We start from the raw sequence: 19,545 nt of genomic DNA on the forward strand, positions 1-19,545 counted from the left end.
GCGGGGTGCCCTAACAACCCGCGGAGCCACCGGTCTCTCCCCTCCCCCGAGAGAGTGGCGGCGGGCCTCACGCCCTCACGTACAAAAGCAGCGTGCGCTCACCGCCGCTGCACACCCACCTCTCCGAGCCCCAGGCTTCGCCCCAACCCTAGCCCCGTAGGGAGGCAATCAAACAGAGCGAACCAGCCCGCCGCCATGGCCGTCTCCGAGAGCTCGCGGGATGCGCTGCTCCCCAGCTTCCTCTACGCGGCCCCGGCCGCGTCCTCCCATTCCCCATTTGCGGCCGCAGCTGGCGTGGGCGGCAGCCCTGTCGCCGCGCCGTCGGCGGCCGCGGGCCCCGCGGTGTGGGCGCGGGCGCCGAGCGAGCCGAGCAGGAGGATCGAGATGTACTCGCCGGCGTTCTACGCTGCGTGCACCGCCGGCGGCATCGCCAGCTGCGGGCTCACGCACATGGCCGTCACGCCGCTCGACCTCGTCAAGTGCAACATGCAGGTGAGCGTCTCCCGGAGCTCTGTTCGCGTAGTGGCTCGCCATGTTTCTTGAGTCTTTCGAATGTTGGTTCGTTTCGGATTGATGAGCGCGCGCGCCATCGATTGTGTGTTTTGTTTTTGTATCTGTTTGTTTGGTCAGTCGCATCGCTCGTGAGACCCATTTAATGATTCGTAGGGCTAGTTATGATGTGATCTGTCCGTGTATGGTTCGTCGGCATCAGTTGTTTGATGCGAGTATGTGATACTTGAAGCTGATACTGTACTTTTTGTGCAACGCTCAATAAATATGCCATCTCATTTTCAAGGAATAGCTGTCCTTGTGAACTGATTACTAATGAAATATTGTATTGGTTGATTTCTCAGATAGATCCAGCCAAGTACAAGAGCATCTCATCTGGGTTTGGTGTTCTATTGAAAGAGCAAGGAGCGAGGGGTTTCTTCAGGGGATGGGTACCTACCCTTCTTGGATACAGTGCGCAAGGCGCGTGCAAGTTTGGCTTCTACGAGTTCTTTAAGAAGTATTACTCCGACATTGCTGGTCCTGAGTATGCAGCCAAGTACAAGACTTTGATTTACCTTGCGGGATCTGCTTCGGCTGAGGTCATTGCAGATGTTGCCCTCTGCCCTATGGAGGCTGTGAAGGTCCGTGTGCAGACACAGCCCGGCTTTGCGAGAGGTTTATCTGATGGTCTCCCGAAGTTTGTGAAAGCTGAAGGCTATGCTGGGTGAGTTGAAGTGTGTGAACATTATTTCTGTACCTGTGCCCTCACTTTTCTAACACTATGTGGATTATGCAGACTGTATAAAGGAATTGTTCCACTCTGGGGCCGACAAATTCCTTGTAAGTACACATTTCCTGCCCCATTGTCACGAAAAAAAATCTCTTTCCTTCCTAATTTTTATAATGTTCGTGCTCCCTAGGAATCATCTATTGGCATATATAGTATATGAATTTTGAAAACTAGACTTAGTATAATAACATGGTGATCTAACTTATCTTGTCATTCAAGGATGACCTGTGCTCCTCTAGAGATGCTTACATTTGTTGTGATTATAATCTTATCTGTAATGTCAGTGATGCAATGGAAATGCATTAATATTATCTTAGAGACTCAATGATTTATTCTTAACTCTTGTATGTTATATCATACATATTTAATTCACTAAGATTGTGCCACTAGTTCTGTTGACACACATGTCTTGCGTTTGCGTGCACCTAGTTCTTGAGACCATATTATGATTCAAAATTGCAAATATAGATATTTCCAAACTGTAGCATCTCCGTTATAACTGGACCTAAGTCCAATCAGATGGTTTATATTGCTTAAGCAATTTTTATGCTTTAGAGTTCATGGATCATCAGCTGTGAATAATGGTGTCGTTTCTTACTGATGACAAGTCTTGCCGTCATTCATCAATGTTTATTTCACATTTTTTTATTATGGTGTGAAATGTTAGTTTTGCTAGAATATTAGTTCTGGTGCACATAGTTCTTCTTGAAATTGTACAATGATTTCCAAGATTTTATGTGTGCATATATAGATATTTCCACACTGCTTGAGTCATCTCCATTATAACTAGACATAGACTCCAATGAGATGGTGTATATTGCTTAAGTGATTTTTATGCTTTTGAATGCATGGGTCATCAGCTCTGAATAATGATCTCGATTTTTTACCAATGATAAGTCTTTTCGATGTACATCTTTTTTTTTATATCTCATGTTTTCTTACTATGACATAGCATTTGGTTTTGCCAGAATATTAGTTCTGGTGCACATAGTTCTTCTTGAAATTGTATAATGATTTCCAAGATTTTATGTGTGCATATATAGATATTTCCACACTGCTTGAGTCATCTCCATTATAACTGGACATAGACTCCAATGAGATGGTGTATATTGCTTAAGTGATTTTTATGCTTTTGAATGCATGAGTCATCAGGTATGAATAATGATCTCGATTTTTTTACCAACAATAAGTTTTTTCGATGTTCATCTTTTTTTATATATCTCGTGTTTTCTTATTATGACATAGCATTTGCTTTTGCGAGAATGTTAGTTCTGGTGCACATAGTTCTTCTTGAAATTGTACAATGATTTCCAAGATTTTATGTGTGCATATATAGATATTTCCACACTGCTTGAGTCATCTCCATTATAACTAGACATAGACTCCAATGAGATGGTGTATATTGCTTAAGTGATTTTTATGCTTTTGAATGCATGGGTCATCAGCTCTGAATAATGATCTCGATTTTTTACCAATGATAAGTCTTTTCGATGTACATCTTTTTTTTTATATCTCATGTTTTCTTACTATGACATAGCATTTGGTTTTGCCAGAATATTAGTTCTGGTGCACATAGTTCTTCTTGAAATTGTATAATGATTTCCAAGATTTTATGTGTGCATATATAGATATTTCCACACTGCTTGAGTCATCTCCTTTATAACTGGACATAGACTCCAATGGGATGGTGTATATTGCTTAATTGCTTAAGTGATTTTTATGCTTTTGAATGCATGGATCATCAGCTATGAATAATGATCTTGATTTTTTTTACCAACGATAAGTCTTTGATGTTCATATTTTTTTATATCTCATGTTTTCTTATTATGGCATCACATTTGGTTTTGACGGAATATTAGTTCTGGTGCACATAGTTCTTCTTGAAATCGTATATGATTTTCAAGATTTTATGTGTGCATATATAAATTATCCACACTGCTTAAGTTCTCTCTGCTGTTCTAGAGCTAGACTCCAATGAAGTGGTGTACATTTAAAAAAAAGCTTATCAGGTTCATGTTCTAGAGCTAGACCTTTTTAAAAAAATTTGCTGCGAATGAACACGGTTTAACAATGAATCAGGCAATACCTTGAGCATTGGAATTTTATGCTGTTTGTTGGCCCAAGTTTTTTTTTTGCTACCACAGTAATCTCTGAGAATTATTGCAGAATTAGATCTCCCTTGTGTGTAGGGTGTGTGCTATCTTTGTTGGGACTTCGAACATATGAATTTACTTGCTTTCTTGGACATATGTTTCCTTTTCTTTTGCTTTGATATTGAACACTGAGCTGTCAGCGAGCTATAGCACTTAAAGTGCTACTTCGATGTGAATCTTGAATACTTAGAAGGCTGGTCTTCTCCATCTTACGATTTTACACAATGCAGACACTATGATGAAATTTGCCTCTTTCGAGGCTGTTGTTGAGATGATCTACAAGTACGCAATCCCTGCCCCCAAGAGCGAGTGCAGCAAGCCTCTCCAACTTGGAGTGAGCTTCGCAGGTGGCTACATTGCTGGAGTGTTCTGTGCAATTGTTTCTCACCCAGCTGACAACCTCGTTTCCTTCCTCAACAATGCTAAGGGGGCAACTGTCAGCGATGTAAGTTTTATAATTATTGTCTTCAGCTCAAGAACACATGTTTGTCTTGGATTTTCACTTACCATAAATTTGTCGCTTGCACAGGCTGTGAAGAAGATCGGTCTGGTTGGGCTTTTTACACGTGGGCTCCCTTTGCGTATCGTGATGATCGGTACCCTTACCGGAGCCCAGTGGGGTATCTATGACGCATTTAAAGTCATGGTTGGACTGTAAGTATTTCTTTCTGTTGATACTGGCTCCTCGTCAACACATTAGCCATTAAGTTGTTTATGACAATCTTTTTTTTTCTATTTCGTCCAGGCCAACTACAGGTGGCGTTGCTCCAACACCTGCTGCCGCTGGAGAGCGGTTGGAGGCTAAGGCCTGATTCTACACTACCATATTTCTAACAACATTTTTTGCGCCATCCTGGATGAGATGACCAAATAGCTCACCATTCCCTGTCTTAGGAGCAATTTGTTAATTCTTTAGGAACGCTTAATTGCGTGCCTGCTAAAATCCGAGATGAGCTGCAAGCTCCATACTCGGTACTAATTAGAAGACGAGACATTTAGGAACATATTTAGTAGATGACCGTCAGGTGCATTATGATTGCTATGGAAACCATGGCATCCTTTTCTTTTTCTCATGTCACGATTTTGGAAGTAAAAAAAAATGTAGTGCTGCCTTGATCAAAGGTAGCTTTTGCTGGTTTGATCTGTCGTCGCTTTCTCGAGTATACTCATCGTTTTATTATTTTCTGAGTGTTGCTCGATGTCGAGCAGATTGTAATGATCGTGCTGTTATATCATTGTACTTCACTGAATGTTGCTCGGTGTCCGAACTAGTTAGAAGACAGGCTTGAGCTGTTGCCACTTTCTGCAGTATATTCATCGTTTGTGAGGGTTGATCTTGGAAGAAAATTATATGAGGTCCTTTGCAGAAAGGTTTTTGTGAGATTTTGATTCATGCTGTTTGTTCTGGATCGATCTGATTGAACACATATGAGAGAACTTTATATGTTATATAGAGATGAGAGTTTTTCTGTGAGATTCGATCTCGTATAATTGATCTAGCAGGCTGTTAAGGTCTTGCAGTTGATATTAGTGCGATGCTTGTTCTTGCCTTTCCTGTGTATATAATGGTACTTGTTTATCTCTTTCCTTTTTTATCTGTTGGACGTCGAAGAAGCAGAGCCGTGCTGTTTCCTTGGTTATCGATGCCGAGCAAAGTACGCGATGCAAGGAAGATCAAATATCTTGTAACTGTTACACTCAGAAGCGAGCCCAATGTCAGGAGAATCGGGTGGTGGCATACGGCTCTGGCGAAAGATCCCCAAACTCACCTGTGACGTAGCAACTTGCCACGTCTCCACGCGTGCTTCTCTTGTTGTCTCGGTGATCTTTTGTGGCAGCTTAATGCTACATGAACGTTTGCTACCTGCAGGAGCTATGCAAAATCTTTTCTTCAATCCTTCAGAGATATGGAGCGACTATAAATAGTTGACACAGAATTGTGAATGCACAGATAGTATTATTACTCGCTACTCAGTAACTGGGTCGTCACTATGGCTACCGAGTTCACTTGGTAAATTACGCTACGCTCAGCTACAGAGTTGCCACAACACCAGAGTTACACGCACAGAGGATGGTGAGGACATGGCAAGATAAAATCCTGGGCCAGCATGATCCGACCTTCTATAAGGTGATTGGCTCCGGTTCCTCCTCCCCTCACCACCACCTGTCCGCTCCAACTCCTCCCTCCTAGTCCTCCTCCACAACACCAACCCAATGGCAAGGTTCTAGAAGCAAAGAAACGCGGCCTCGAGCTTAACTCCTCCACTGCTTCGACTCCAATTGCTCAACGCCTTCTCCAACGCAAGCTTCTAGCTAGGTACGTAGCTGCCGCTCGGTGTGCGTGCGCGCCCATGGCGCTGCTCTCCGCCACCTCCCCCGCCAAGGCGCACTTCTCGGCGCTCTTCCTCTGCCACGACGAGCCGCAGCACGGCCAGCACCAGCACGCGCTCTCGGCCCCGCACCCGCAGTGCTTCGGCGGCAAGGCTAGGCAGCGGGCGCGCGGCAGGTGCGCGGCGGCAATGCGGCCGCCGGACGCGCCCGCGGTCGCGCAGACGGCGCCAGCGCCGGCGCCCGCGGGGGGTGAGGTGGGGAGGAAGCCGCGGGTGCTGGTGGCGGGCGGCGGCATCGGCGGGCTGGTGTTCGCGCTGGCGGCGAGGCGGAAGGGGTACGAGGTGACGGTGTTCGAGCGTGACATGAGCGCGGTGCGCGGGGAGGGACAGTACCGCGGGCCCATCCAGATCCAGAGCAACGCGCTCGCCGCGCTGGAGGCCATCGACTTGGCCGTCGCCGAGGATGTCATGCGCGCCGGCTGCGTCACCGGGGACAGGATCAACGGCCTCGTCGACGGCATCTCCGGCTCCTGGTACGCCCATTTCTCCCTGCAGCTTGACGTTTCGTTCACGTTCACTTGCTCTGTTGCTGTGTGCCCGTGTCTTTATACTCAAGTCAGTCAAGTGTGTAGTGTACTTGCCGTTCAGAAGCCGTAGGTACTACTACGCTGCTTGAGCCTTTGCATCTGTCGTCTGGCACTTGCAGCACCGTGGAACGTGGCAATCAATTCAGTAACCTGACCAGATGGGTCGCACAAGCATGCCACGCAGAGTAATCTAATCTATTCGCCGCCGTGCGTAATTTAGTCTGGCCATACGATTATTATTAGCCAGAACTTACAGGCATCGCCGACCTCACATCGACCACCACACGTGGTGCGCGCGGCGCACAAAACCAACCAGGGCGCAAAGCACCGTGTCGCCACGGCTATCGGGCCGCCCCGCCCGACGGGACCAAACGATCGAGTTGCCGCTGCTGCCATGGCAGTATGCCAGTATGGGTGCTTGGCCACCGCGGCGCGCGGCCTGGTCGGCCGGAAACGGCGCTCATTCTCCTTTCCCAGCAAGCAACCGGCCCCCGCCACGTCCCCTTCTCCACTCCACGACCGCCCAACCGCACCGGGCAAAGTTTCCACCAATGCGGCCTCACTTGTCGGTACGGCCCCTCTGCTCTACACGAGCCGAAAGCGAGACCGCAGTTTTGGCGCAGCTGAAAATTCCCTTCTTCTCGTACGCGTACGCCTTGTGTCTCTGCCACCCCCCACCCATAAAATTCGTTCTCTGATCTGGTGCGTTCATTAGAGAAGAGTTCATCAGGCTTGCCTCTTGAGGTGATTCCAACTCGCTGAAAACTTGGGCGGCTGCGTAGGACTCTAGCTCAGTTCCTCAGGTGAGCTGCTGAGGTTGACTAGAGCACTAGTAGTCAGCATCCCACCAAGAAAAGCTTCCGTTCCACCGCCATGCGGGCCTCTCCGACGGCGACCTCGCTCCCCTCCACCTCCCCGGCGTCCCGCTGCACCCGAACGCTCCGCCTGCTCGCCCTCCCCTCCCCCTCCGCGTCCACTCGGCAAAGGCGCGGCCTTTTCCCTCCTGGCCGCGCGAGGCTCGTTGCCACCGCGGCAATGCCGGCACCGGAGCCCAAGGCGCGGGTCCTGGTGGCTGGCGGCGGCATCGGCGGCTTGGTGTTCGCGCTCGCGGCCAAGCGGAAGGGGTTCGAGGTGCTGGTGCTGGAGCGGGACATGAGCGCCATCCGTGGGGAAGGGAGGTACCGCGGCCCGATCCAGCTTCAGAGCAACGCGCTCGCGGCGCTCGAGGCCGCCGACGCCGCCGCGGCCGACGAGGTTATGGACGCCGGGTGCGTCACGGGGGACCGCGTCAACGGCATCGTCGACGGCATCTCCGGCTCCTGGTAAGGGAGGAAAGGTCGTTCCGGAGTCAGAGCAAACTTCTTACACCAAGTCATCGAGGATTTGTTTGTTTTTGACTCTACGTCGAAAAAGGCTGAACCTTTTTTGGCTCGTTCTAGTGGAATTTTGGTGTCAAAGGGTTCATTGGTCTGCTGTGTTGGCAGTTAGTACGAGCCAATTGGTAGTCGTTTATGCTGACCTGCTTCACTAGATCATATCGTATTTGTTGTCGACACGCAAGTCTCTTACTTGTTCAGTTGTTCTCGAAAAAATGGTACATTTCCTGACAAAAAAAAAAGAAATGTTGCTTCTTTACTTGTGTTGATCTTAATGTAGTAGAAATCTTTTGGTGCTTATTCTACCACATTTGTCTGCATTTCCTTGCTATGTCTCCTTGTTGTTTTTGCTTTAAGATGGCAATTCATTTGCTGGAGGCATCCATTTGACAGTGCCAAGTTGGTATTCAGGTACATCAAGTTTGATACGTTTACTCCTGCAGCTGAGCGAGGGCTCCCAGTCACAAGGGTCATTAGCCGCATGACGCTGCAGCAGATTCTTGCCCGTGCGGTTGGTGATGATGCCATATTGAATGAAAGCCACGTTGTCGATTTTATAGATGATGGCAACAAGGTGAATGAGCAAATATATTTTAGTGGCCATGTCCGCAGAAATTTGGCTAAAAATGTTGCAGTTCTCTGACGTTGCAATGTTTGTCGGATGAGTGTAGGTTACTGCCATATTGGAGGATGGTCGAAGATTTGAAGGTGATCTTTTGGTTGGTGCCGATGGAATACGGTCAAAGGTAATGTGATTACTTCACCTTTTGGTCAGAAACAGGCACAGAAGAGAGACCTGATTTGCTTGAGGTTTTCTTCACTGGATAGGTGAGGAAGACACTATTCGGGTATACAGAAGCCACGTATTCAGGTTACACTTGCTACACTGGAATTGCAGACTTTGTGCCTCCTGATATTGACACAGTTGGGTATGTCGCATAGATCCTGGAATGATTAGTGTTATTTTCAGAGATTGTGAACTTTCATTGTGGTATAACAATGTGCTCCTCTTTTTGCTCTCGTGAAGGTACCGAGTATTTCTTGGTCACAAACAATACTTCGTCTCGTCAGATGTCGGCGCTGGTAAAATGCAATGGTATGCTTTTCACAAAGAAGCTGCTGGTGGCGCCGACCCTGAAAATGGTGAGTGCTTAGAGTGAAATGTTCGTGCTTAATTAGTGAGATGGACATCATAAGTTATGATGAAAATGAGACCAGTACTTTTGATATGCCCCGCACGTTTATCATCTGCTAAACACTGACAGGCAAAAAGAAAAGATTGCTTGAGATATTCAGCGGTTGGTGCGATAATGTCGTAGATCTGATAAATGCAACTGAAGAGGACGCGATTCTTCGCCGGGATATATATGACCGCCCACCTACTATGAATTGGGGAAAAGGTCGTGTCACCTTGCTTGGTGATTCTGTCCATGCTATGCAGCCAAATCTGGGTCAAGGTGGCTGCATGGCTATTGAGGTATGCAATGTTTTAGTTTGCCATGGCTATGGAATCTGATGGATATGTTTTGGTGTTGAGATCTAGTACTTATTGCAACAACACCCTTGCACTTGTCTTCATAGGATGGCTACCAGCTGGCTATAGAACTTGAGAATGCCTGGCAGGAGAGTGTCAAGTCTGGAACTCCTATGGACATAGTTTCCTCCTTGAAGCGGTAATTGCTTTGTATATTGTAGCAACTTAGTTTTATTTACACAGTATTGATTTGAGCATCCACTGGATTTTCTTCCAAAGATATCCTTTTCTTGTATGAATTTTGAGGTGTGGTCCGTACTAATATATTTAGTAACTTGACTGACAGACACAATATTTTTTTGCATATTGGGGCTGCAGTTATGAGAAGGAGAGAAGGCTGCGTGTTGCTATTATACATGGATTGGCAAGAATGGCAGCCATCATGGCTACCACTTATAGACCATATTTGGGTGTTGGTCTGGGACCTTTGTCAGTATGTCATAAACTTACGGCTTTATACTACTCAATGCATAGAGTTCGTTTCTGTCTGTCATCCGGACTAAAAATTAGTCTTCAAGTATGCTGCTAACAATTTTATTGGATTTCTGAAACAAGGTTTAGATTGTCTAATTATCATGCTCCTAAGAGCATCACTGAAGAACTGTATACTGAAATTATTTGAACTGCATACTAAAACTATTTGATCTTTATGAGGAAATTTGTCATCTGTAGTTTTTGACGAAGTTGAGGATACCACACCCTGGAAGAGTTGGCGGGCGATTCTTCATCAAGTACGGAATGCCTATGATGCTGAGCTGGGTGCTAGGTGGAAACAGGTAATTCTCATTTCAAGCACATGTGCAAATAGTACTCCCTCCGTAAAAAATGCAAGGTGTATTTTATTTTGGAGAAATCAAAATTCGTATATTTTGACCAACAATTACTCAAATTATAGGTATGTTTAGCGTATAAATATTATACAATTATATTCATATTTCAAAATGCTTTCACACTATATTGATTTTGTAGTTATAAATGATATATTTTGTGAGAAAACAAGTCAAAGTCTAATTTTCAAGACCATGCCACAATAAAATACGCCTTGTATTCTTGGACAGAGGTAGTAATAGATTTTCACTAGTGTTAAATGACCCGTTCCTGCTTAGCACATGTTACTCATCATGGAGATGAAAATTTCCATTGATGTACAGCTCAAAGCTAGAAGGAAGACCTTTAAGCTGCCGACTATCTGACAAGGTATGTTTTTATATGAACTATAGATATGAGTCAGTACCATCATTTAATATTTACTGACATTTAGAATCATGCTGAAGGCAAACGACCAGCTTCATCGATGGTTTGAGGATGACGATGCGTTGGAAGAAGCTATGGGTGGAGAGTACGCTCTTTGCTTCTTCTCTAGTTTCATTTTAGCTAAACAAAATGTTTGATTTATTCCTTGATTTCAGCACCTTTGACAAAAAATATTTATAAGACTAACACTATTTGCAGATGGTACCTCTTCCCCGCAAGCTCAGGAAACAGCAACTTGCATCCCATTTGTTTAATCAGGGGCGAACAGAGGACACTCTCTGTTGGGTAGGTCTAAGTGGCAAAATCATTTTCTTTCCTAATTGCAATCAATCAAGGCTTTCTGGAATAAAACACATGTCCTTTTTTTTGGCATAAGCAGATCAGATCCCAGTGACTCTGCTTCTTCCCTGGCATTGCCCTTGCCACAGGTTAGTTAAGCAAAATGATGACAGAGTTTTTTTAATGGAACTTCTTTCAGACTTAGTACTGAACTGTAATTGAGCAGCCACAGGATGACTGCTTCAGACTTAAGTCTCACTAACACTTGATTTTCTTCCTTTTGTCAATAAACATATTACCATCACATACACTATAAGCCTTTTTTGTCTATAAACATAATAGTACCAGCCTTTAATTTTCTGAACTTCCTTGCAGATATCAGAAACCCATGCTACTATCACGTGCAAAAATAAGGCTTTCTATCTGACTGATCTCGGAAGCGAACACGGTACCTGGATTACCGAGTAAGTTCTGAAAGCAGCATGGTGCTATGATCTTCCTCTATAATTTCAGTAACAAAGCTTTGCTCATTCACTTTCATGTGACTATCCAGCAACGAAGGTAGACGTTACCGCGTGCCTCCAAACTTCCCAGTTCGTTTCCACCCCTCCGATGTCATTGAGTTCGGTTCTGATAAGAAGGTAGCTAATTTTACTCCCTCTTACCGCCTTTTGCCTTTTTTCTTCACTTCTCTTTGGTTTGTTCCCCTTATGTGGTGAATCATTCAGCTGATGGAGTTCATCTCGTTGAGACCTGGATTGTTGTCAAACCTTTTCTTCTGATTTCTGATCGGCTTGAGCAAACCTGCAGGCCATGTTCCGGTTGAAGGTGCTGAACACGCTCCCATACGAATCCACAAGAAGAGGGGGACAGCAGCAAGTCCTTCAAGCAGCATGAATGGAGACATCAACCACGACTCCAGTCATCAGCCACAGTACTGTACAGCATTCGGTAAGCACGGGACACTGCATCACAGAAAAGGAGATAGAAGATACGTTGAAAAAGATCATTCATCCAGATCCCGAACCAGATTTTGAGTACTTGCGTCTAACGAATTGGAATTTCATTTCAGTTCTACGAAAAGAGCTGAGTTGTACAATTGGAATAGGCAATTTAGCTGTTGCCGGCTGTGTACATTGTTGTACCATCAAAGAAAATACTGCACATCAAGAAAGCAGATTGTAATTACGGCACGGACACTGTAACACAATGATCATGTAATATACGGATGTTATAGTACTTAGCATCGAGTCATATAAGATATATCAGTGTCCTTTGTCGAGCACTATCTCTTTGAAACACGGGAATTTCCTTTGACTCATGCGGGAATTGAAACTGTTTTCCTATAAATTTCTTGGAAAGTCCTGCAGAATTTACACATTCCATACCGAAAAATCATCCACGGGGAGTAGGAGTCCGTGCATCGATGGGACGACGTGGTTGCCATCGCCATGCGTCGCAGCCTCGCAGGCAGCCGCCGGGTCCACCGGTTCACGTCCTCCGCTCGCCGCCGTGGAGACGAGCCCATTGACGTGAAGGAACGACCACTGCTGGGTGAGTGGGCGCAGAGGATTTACGTGGACCGTTGGATCACTTTTGCTCGGTCTAGATTGACCCACATCCGGCTGGTAGAAACCCAGCGCTACACCGCGGGGAGTCAGCCGTCTACCAGCTCCCAGTTCACAGAGCCATGTCAGCCCGCGCCGCGGCCGGCGGCGAGGGCGGCGGCCGCCACGGGACCCTCTCCAAGGTCTCCCTCTCGTCGGTCTCGGCCGCCGCAGCGGAGGCCGCCACCTTCCCCATCGACGCCGTCAAGACGCGCCTCCAGCTCCACCGCAGCCCGGGGGGCGGGGGAGGGGGCGGCGTCATCCGCGTCGCCGGCGAGCTCTTCCGCGACGGCGGGATGTACCGGGGCCTCTCTCCCGCCGTCCTCCGCCACCTCTTTTACACCCCGCTCCGCATCGTGGGATACGAGCACTTCCGGTCCTCTCTCGCCAGCGGGGGGCGGGAGGTGGGCCTTCTCGAGAAGGCGCTCGCCGGGGGACTCTCCGGCATTGGCGCCCAGGTGAAATTTTCTTAGGTCGCTTCACTTTTCGTTTTCATTAGATCAACATCCAACCAAACAACCCATTGATCTACATACAAATACAATGGTCACAAAAGGTGACTTAGACTTGAGAAAGTCAGGGGAGTTATGAATAACAAATTCTAAATTCTAAATGAGAATTTGTAGATAGGTTGTGATGTCCTCACTCTCACAGTGTGACAAGTGAGACTTCTTCGCCTAGGAGCTTAAAATTTCCAAAATTTCAGAGAGTGTTGAGGGGGGGGGGGGGGCGCTTAAAATTTCCAAAATTTCAGAAGAGAGTTGGCAAAATGTTGATGCAAACCATACTTGATTCACATGCTTCTGTTTATTTTCAAGCTATCCATTTCAAACAAAGCTAAGTATCATCCTTTTCTTGCCTACCTATTTAATTACACATGGACACACATTTTAGCCAATAAAAGAGAGGCACTTTAATTGATCTCTGTAATTTATTCATCATCAGCCTCAATATTTAAGTAGCATTGTGGATGATGAAGCAGCAGATGTCTTGGATTTGTTCTTCGGTTGTTGTATGGTACAATGAGTCAATGACCACATCGAGCAGTAGCAGCAGTGAGAGCCAAGAAGCCGAGAACATCAGAATATGCTCAACCATCTATATGTGCTTGTATTCTTCATTACCCCCATACCATGACCATTGGTCCGAACACCCTCCGGTCCTACCTGAAACTTCGAGCTGCTGATAGGGCCATCTTGATAAAGGTACTTACCTCAATCAGGTCCTTCGGTTATAAAGATGGTTGGACAAAATATAAAAAGATGGCTTGATTAGAACTGGAGGGCAACAAATATAGAGTTAGATGCGGTGATACTGGAGAAGCTGGTGGTGCCCATGATGGTTATAAAGATGGTTGGACAAAATATAAAAAGATGGCTTGATTAGAACTCTCATGCAGGCCTAGACTAGTCCTCTCTGCTAGGTTTACCAACGGAACAGGAAATCAAAATAGACATCCTAAATAGGTCTTGATATGAGGTATTTTTTGTTGGTCAAATGAAAACGGATACGTCAGCAGATCAGCATATGCATTAGTCATCTATGCTTGACTAGGCATTTTTTTCCACAGAGTTCATTGCTAAACTATAGGGACAATCAGCATACTCTATTTTTCTTATGATAAAATGATATTAGTAGGAGACGTTCTAAAATCAGTATGGCATGGCATTGCTATTAGCTGACTGCTTGAAGTAAAATTAGGATCGTTACGATAAAATGATATTAGTAGAAGGGGACGTTCAAAATCAGTATGTCATGGCATTGGTATTAGCTGATTGCTTGAAGTAAAATTAGGATAGTTTAAAAGTTGCTAGCTGCTACAATTTCTTTGCGCATTGTATTGCTATGTAACACAATAGGTAATTTTCTTCCTGCTGCTCTGCAGTGCAGGTGGTGTCAAGCCCTGCTGATCTTATAAAGGTAAGGATGCAAGCAGACAGCAGACTGTTAAGCCAAGGTATTCAACCACGGTACACCGGAATCGCAAATGCCTTCACAAAAATCATACGAGCTGAGGGCTTTCTAGGACTTTGGAAGGGGGTTGTTCCAAATGCGCAACGGGCATTTCTTGTCAACATGGGTGAATTGACATGCTATGATCAAGCAAAGCATCTCATTATCCGCAAGCAGATTTGTGATGATAATCTGTACGCTCACACATTGGCCTCTGTCGCCTCTGGACTGTCTGCGACAACCTTGAGCTGCCCAGCGGATGTAATCAAAACTAGGATGATGAATCAGGGCAGAGAGGGAAAAGCTCTATACAGGAATTCTTATGATTGTTTGGTAACTACCGTCAGACATGAGGGCGTAACGGCACTGTGGAAGGGTTTCTTGCCTACGTGGGCGAGGCTTGGCCCGTGGCAGTTTGTGTTCTGGGTTTCCTACGAGAAATTGCGCCAAGCATCAGGTATCTCATCATTCTGATAATGACGGGTGGTTCTTATACGAGAGAGGCTTTTAGATCAAATAAATTTACGTTTCTGCACCTTCATTGCGGCTTCATATACGATATAAACCTGTTCATGCTCATTTACTTGACCGTGGGCTTTTATCATGAACCGTCGCTGCGGGAAATTGTGGATAAAATTGCTATGCTTCGCATTGTATTTTGACAATTTACAAAACTCCCCATAAATAGAAACGCCGTTGCTCCTTATTCGCTTGACCACATTCAGTGGCGGACCCAAGGATTTCAGGGAGCCTGGGCTGAGCGCAGGCCGTGCCTATACGAGCTAGATTTTGCCCAAAATTTGATCGGCTCAATTTACGAATTTCCTCATAACCTATATAGAAGTATAGAGGCGGGTTGAGACGGAGCCCGGGCGGGCGCCCAGGGTCGCCGGGCCCTGGGTCCGCCACTGACCACATTGTTTGCTCAAGCTCAGCATTTTTCTCATACCTTGCTGACATGCAAATTTTTTATGACTGATAACCTCACGTGCGAAGTTATGCCCTCCAAATTCTATCATATGTGTTTATTCATCACCTTTAATCACAGTATAATGGGAAAACACATGAAGGTATGGTGTCATGTATGGAACGCCATAACAGTATGTCAGGAGCTCTCACTCACTCCACCAACTGGACACCCTGCGGGAAGTCCTCGCAGTGCCGGATGTGGCGGACCATTCTGCCGGTGTCAGATTTGGCCTTCGCCCGGCAGTCATAGTTCGGCGGCGCGTGGAAGCACGGCTCGATGGTGGGGGCCAGCCGGCACGGCGTGTCGGGCGCCTTCCCGTGGGCAGGGCGCATGAGCACCCACGGCCTCAGCCCAGCCAGCCCCTGGCCGACGTACCCGAACGTCGAGACGGCGGTGGTGACCGCCACGTCCGAGAAGCTGAGCAGCACCATCTCCGCGAGCGCCTTCTGGTTCTGCTGCCGGTCACCGAAGTGTTGCGCGCCCAGGTGCGTCGGCTGGAACACGCTCACCGCCTCCCCTCCCGCCGCACCGTGCTCGTGGTACAGGTCCCTGAGCTTCTCGGAGTACTCGCTGTACAGGGACACGAAGACAACCGCCTTGCGTTTCTCCGGCTGGCCGTCTGAGCCCCCAGTGGTGGCGTTGGCAGCGCGCACGCCGACGCCGGGCAGGATGTTCTCGCGGTGCGCGCACGAGAGGATCTGGCCGTAGAGCTCGTCGGTGGAGATGGGCGCCCACTTGAACTTGCGCACCTGGATGCCCACGCGCTCGTCCGCCTTGGCGAAGTAGGAGTCGTGGTACCGCGTCACCATGCCCCAGACCGTGTTGCTCGGGTGGAACAGGTAACGGCCGAGGTGGTGGAACACGGCGTCGCGGCGCGGGAACATGCGCGCGAGCTCCCGCTCGTGCCGCCGGATAAGGAACAGGCCCGGCGCGAAGTAGTTGTCCGCCTGGAACACGAGCCAGGGCACGCGCGGCAGCTCGCTCTGCACGTCGTCGCAGAAGAAGAGCCGGTCGTGGGCCTTGTAGTTGTGCAGCAGGTGCACGTACAGCCACGGCGCCCCGCCGGGCGCCTCGCCACGGCTCAGCGTGTTACCGAGGCTCTCGCGGGTGTCGATGGTGAATCGCTCACGGATGGCGAAGTCCTTCTGCGGCAGGATCCACGTGGAGCCGGGGAACGGCTCGCAGAAGAGGTCGTCGAGGTCGTCGCCGCTGCTGTGGAGGAGGAGCACGCGGTCGGTGAGGAGAGCGTACAGGAAGGCGGAGGTGATGGAGAGAATGCGGTTGCCGAGGCCCGCGGTCGGGGTCCACACGACGTAGCTGCACCCGGAGGAGGGAGCTGAGGCGTTGGGCGGCGCGCGCAGGCGTTCGACGGCGCGTGCGTAGGCAGGGGCGCCGGGGGCGCAGAGGCGGTGGAGGGACTCGTAGCGGCGGAGGGCGGAGACGAGGTGGGGCGAGAGGGCGTGCAACGACGTCCGGCGGTAGAGCGCAACGCGGTAGCGGCTGAGGCAGGAGCTGTCGTCGAAGTCCGGCGAGAGGAGGCCGCCCAGGAGCCGGTCGCGGGGGTCCGGCACCGTCGCCAACGGACCGGCACCTTGCTGGGATCCTACCACACAGACCAGGAGATTAGGAAACCGCTAACAATTGCATGCATGTAGCTTAACAATTCCGGAGTCGGACTAGCTTGTGATCAAGTGGGAATATCAGTTTTAGACGTACCGGCGTTCAGGACGGCGCGGACACTGGCCGAGACCCAGGTGCCGGCGTCGCTGGAGGGCGTCCACCGGACGCCGAAGAGGACTGTCAGGAGCAGCGCGGCCATCACGCCCACCGCGATCACCACCGCCGTCCACCGAACCTCCGAGGAGTGTCCTGGTTTGATTTTGCTCGGCAGCCGCCGCGCTACCGTGCCATGACACAACGACGGGCGGGAATGGGATCCAAGCTTCTTTGCATCCATCACTGCCTACTGCTAGGAACGTTCGTTGCTGGCTACTAGGCGGGAATGGGTGTAAGTTCTCTCTCTCTCTCTCTCTCTCTCTCTCTCTCTCTCTCTCTCTCTCTTCTTCTCTTTTTTTTTTTACGGAAAGTGCACTTAAAGTGAAGCTTGCTGATTAGTTATTAGATTGCGGAGTTGCAGGGTCAATGCTTCGATCGTGACAAAGTCCATGTGGGCGCAGAGACATGCCGAACAGTACAAGTAACATTCAGTAATTTGAGCGTAATATATTTGTCAATGAACAAAGTCTGTACTCAAGAACCAGCACCTCACATACCAAATGCTTAGCAAAGCAGAGTAGTACAGAGTACAGACAGGCATGGCTGCACTGATCGTCACTCTTCGGAGAGAGAAGTGGCAGCATCAACATGAAACTATGCAAGGCGGAACGGAGCAAACATTTCCAAGTGTTGGAATACAAGGTATATTTGTGTACGTGTTGCATACGGCTGCAGATTGTGCATCGTTGTCTTGAGTCCTGACGATAGATATCCTCCTGTGTTAGATATTAAAGATCACCTAGAGATAAGATTCTATATCTAGGATAGTTTGTTTCCCAGTTAGTTTATTCAATCCCTGGAATCCAGGAGGACGTACGTTGTCAGATCTCTCTCTGTAAACGCCAAGGTAGATGTTGTTTCTACCCTATATAAACACGTACCCGGTGACAGATGAAGTCACCGCTTACCACGAACTTCACATGTTAATCAGAGCCTTTGCCTTTACCCCGCTAGATCGCATCTGAAGGTCCGCCATGGCTACTTCGTCCTCGAGTGCAGCAGCCATGAATCCGTTGCTTGGCCACCCGATGACAGAGAAGCTCGGCAAGACCAACCACGCTCTCTGGAAGGCACAGATCAGTGCTACCATACGTGGGGCTCGGCTCCAAGGATATCTCACCGGTGCTGCAAAGGCGCCGGAACCGGAGATTGCTACCATGGCGGATGGGAAGACGGTGAAAACGCCGAACCTGGCGTATGAAGATTGGGAGGCCTCGGACCAACAGGTCTTGGGGTACATCCTCTCGTCCTTAACACAGGACGTCTTGACGCAAGTCGCTGCGTGCAAAACCGCAGCCGAGGCGTGGAGTACGATTGAACAGATATATTCGTCGCATACTCGAGCGAGGTCGGTGAACACTCGTATTGCTCTCGCTACGACGCAGAAGGGCAACATGACGATCACTGAGTATGTTGCAAAGATGAAGGCTCTTGGCGATGAGATGGCTGCCAGTGGTCGGCCACTCGACGACGAAGAGCTGGTCCAGTATATCATTACTGGCCTAGATGAGGACTTCAGCCCCATCGTCTCCGCCATATGCGCCAGGATCGAGCCGATCATAGTCGGTGAGTTGTATTCACAACTTCTCAATTTTGAGACACGGCAGGAACTCTACCGAGGCGACACACAGGGCGGCTTTGCCAATGCCGCCAATCGTGGTCGAGGTACCATGCGCGGAGGTGGCACCAGCACGCGTGGCAACGGCTTTGGCGGCAGAGGTGCACAGCAGCAGCAGCGTGGGCGTGGCCGCGACAGTGGAGTTCGTGGTCGCGGGCGCAATGGAGGCACAGACAACCGTCCTGTCTGCTAAGTTTGCTCCAAGCGAGGTCATATTGCTATTGATTATTGGCATAGATATGATGAAAATTACATTACAGATCAGAAACAGGTTGCCATCGCCACAAACTCCTATGGAGTAGACTCAAACTGGTACATAGATACCGGTGCTACCGATCACATCACTGGAGAGTTGGAGAAACTTACTGTCAAGGAAAAATACAACGGCGGAGATCAGATCCACACAGCTAGTGGAGCAGGTATGGATATTAGTCATATTGGTCATACTACTGTTCATACCCCCAATCGTGATATTCATCTTAAAAATGTTCTTTATGTTCCACAAGACAAAAAGAACCTTGTTTCTGTTCACCGTCTAGCCGCTGATAATTGTGCTTTCCTTGAACTCTACCCTGATTTCTTTTCTATTAAGGATCAGATCACCAGGAACACGCTTCTTAGAGGGAGGTCTCGAAACGGGCTCTATCCTCTTCCCAGAGCATCCATCAAGCAAGCCTATGGCGCCTACAAAATTCCTTTCTCTCGGTGGCATGGGCGGCTAGGTCATCCCTCTCACTCCATTGTCAAACAAGTAGTCACTAAAAATAATCTCCCTTGCTTAGAAGAGTCTGTTAGTGAGTCAGTCTGTAATGCTTGTCAGCAAGCA

General features: G+C 48.2%; 4 protein-coding genes and 1 non-coding gene across 10 annotated transcripts; 4 read left to right on the plus strand and 1 right to left on the minus strand.

Annotated features, from left to right (window-relative positions):
* LOC133888245 (mitochondrial phosphate carrier protein 3, mitochondrial-like) lies at positions 1-4,576 on the plus strand. The gene is made up of 6 exons (XM_062328410.1): positions 1-492; positions 855-1,216; positions 1,289-1,332; positions 3,666-3,880; positions 3,965-4,089; positions 4,181-4,576. Exons 1-6 carry the CDS (start codon positions 196-198, stop codon positions 4,245-4,247), a joined length of 1,110 nt encoding a protein of 369 aa, XP_062184394.1. The 5' UTR covers positions 1-195; the 3' UTR covers positions 4,248-4,576.
* Positions 4,577-5,550: 974 nt separating this feature from the next.
* On the plus strand, positions 5,551-12,116 carry LOC133888242 (zeaxanthin epoxidase, chloroplastic-like). 6 transcript variants are annotated; one of them, XR_009903766.1, is made up of 17 exons: positions 5,551-6,298; positions 8,140-8,302; positions 8,400-8,474; positions 8,557-8,657; positions 8,756-8,871; positions 8,994-9,205; positions 9,310-9,401; positions 9,581-9,695; positions 9,935-10,038; positions 10,414-10,459; positions 10,537-10,601; positions 10,715-10,801; positions 10,890-10,944; positions 11,171-11,259; positions 11,349-11,436; positions 11,606-11,746; positions 11,814-12,116. XR_009903766.1 is itself a non-coding variant. In XM_062328405.1 (16 exons), exons 1-16 carry the CDS (start codon positions 5,787-5,789, stop codon positions 11,690-11,692), a joined length of 2,007 nt encoding a protein of 668 aa, XP_062184389.1. In that variant the 5' UTR covers positions 5,551-5,786; the 3' UTR covers positions 11,693-11,807. The 6 variants fall into 6 exon arrangements, 4 of the variants coding, with proteins under 4 accessions (XP_062184389.1, XP_062184390.1, XP_062184391.1 ...); XR_009903767.1 differs by having other exon boundaries at positions 11,868-12,116; XM_062328405.1 differs by lacking the exon at positions 11,814-12,116 and having other exon boundaries at positions 11,606-11,807.
* A 209-nt stretch (positions 12,117-12,325) lies between these two features.
* LOC133888244 (mitochondrial uncoupling protein 3) lies at positions 12,326-14,961 on the plus strand. The gene is made up of 2 exons (XM_062328409.1): positions 12,326-12,860; positions 14,293-14,961. Exons 1-2 carry the CDS (start codon positions 12,486-12,488, stop codon positions 14,827-14,829), a joined length of 912 nt encoding a protein of 303 aa, XP_062184393.1. The 5' UTR covers positions 12,326-12,485; the 3' UTR covers positions 14,830-14,961.
* Positions 14,962-15,365: 404 nt separating this feature from the next.
* LOC133889844 (probable fucosyltransferase 7) lies at positions 15,366-17,723 on the minus strand. The gene is made up of 2 exons (XM_062330325.1): positions 17,042-17,723; positions 15,366-16,928 (listed from the first exon to the last, which is right to left on the minus strand). The coding sequence occupies exons 1-2, from the start codon at positions 17,280-17,282 to the stop codon at positions 15,475-15,477; spliced, it is 1,695 nt and encodes a 564-aa protein (XP_062186309.1). The 5' UTR covers positions 17,283-17,723; the 3' UTR covers positions 15,366-15,474.
* An 838-nt stretch (positions 17,724-18,561) lies between these two features.
* On the plus strand, positions 18,562-18,700 carry LOC133889873 (small nucleolar RNA Z247). The gene has a single exon (XR_009903954.1). It is a non-coding gene; the product is annotated as a small nucleolar RNA Z247 (small nucleolar RNA).
* The last annotated feature ends 845 nt before the right edge of the window (positions 18,701-19,545 follow it).

The sequence above is a fragment of the Phragmites australis genome, chromosome 13, assembly GCF_958298935.1.
Source record: "Phragmites australis chromosome 13, lpPhrAust1.1, whole genome shotgun sequence".
Lineage (NCBI taxonomy): Eukaryota > Viridiplantae > Streptophyta > Magnoliopsida > Poales > Poaceae > Phragmites > Phragmites australis.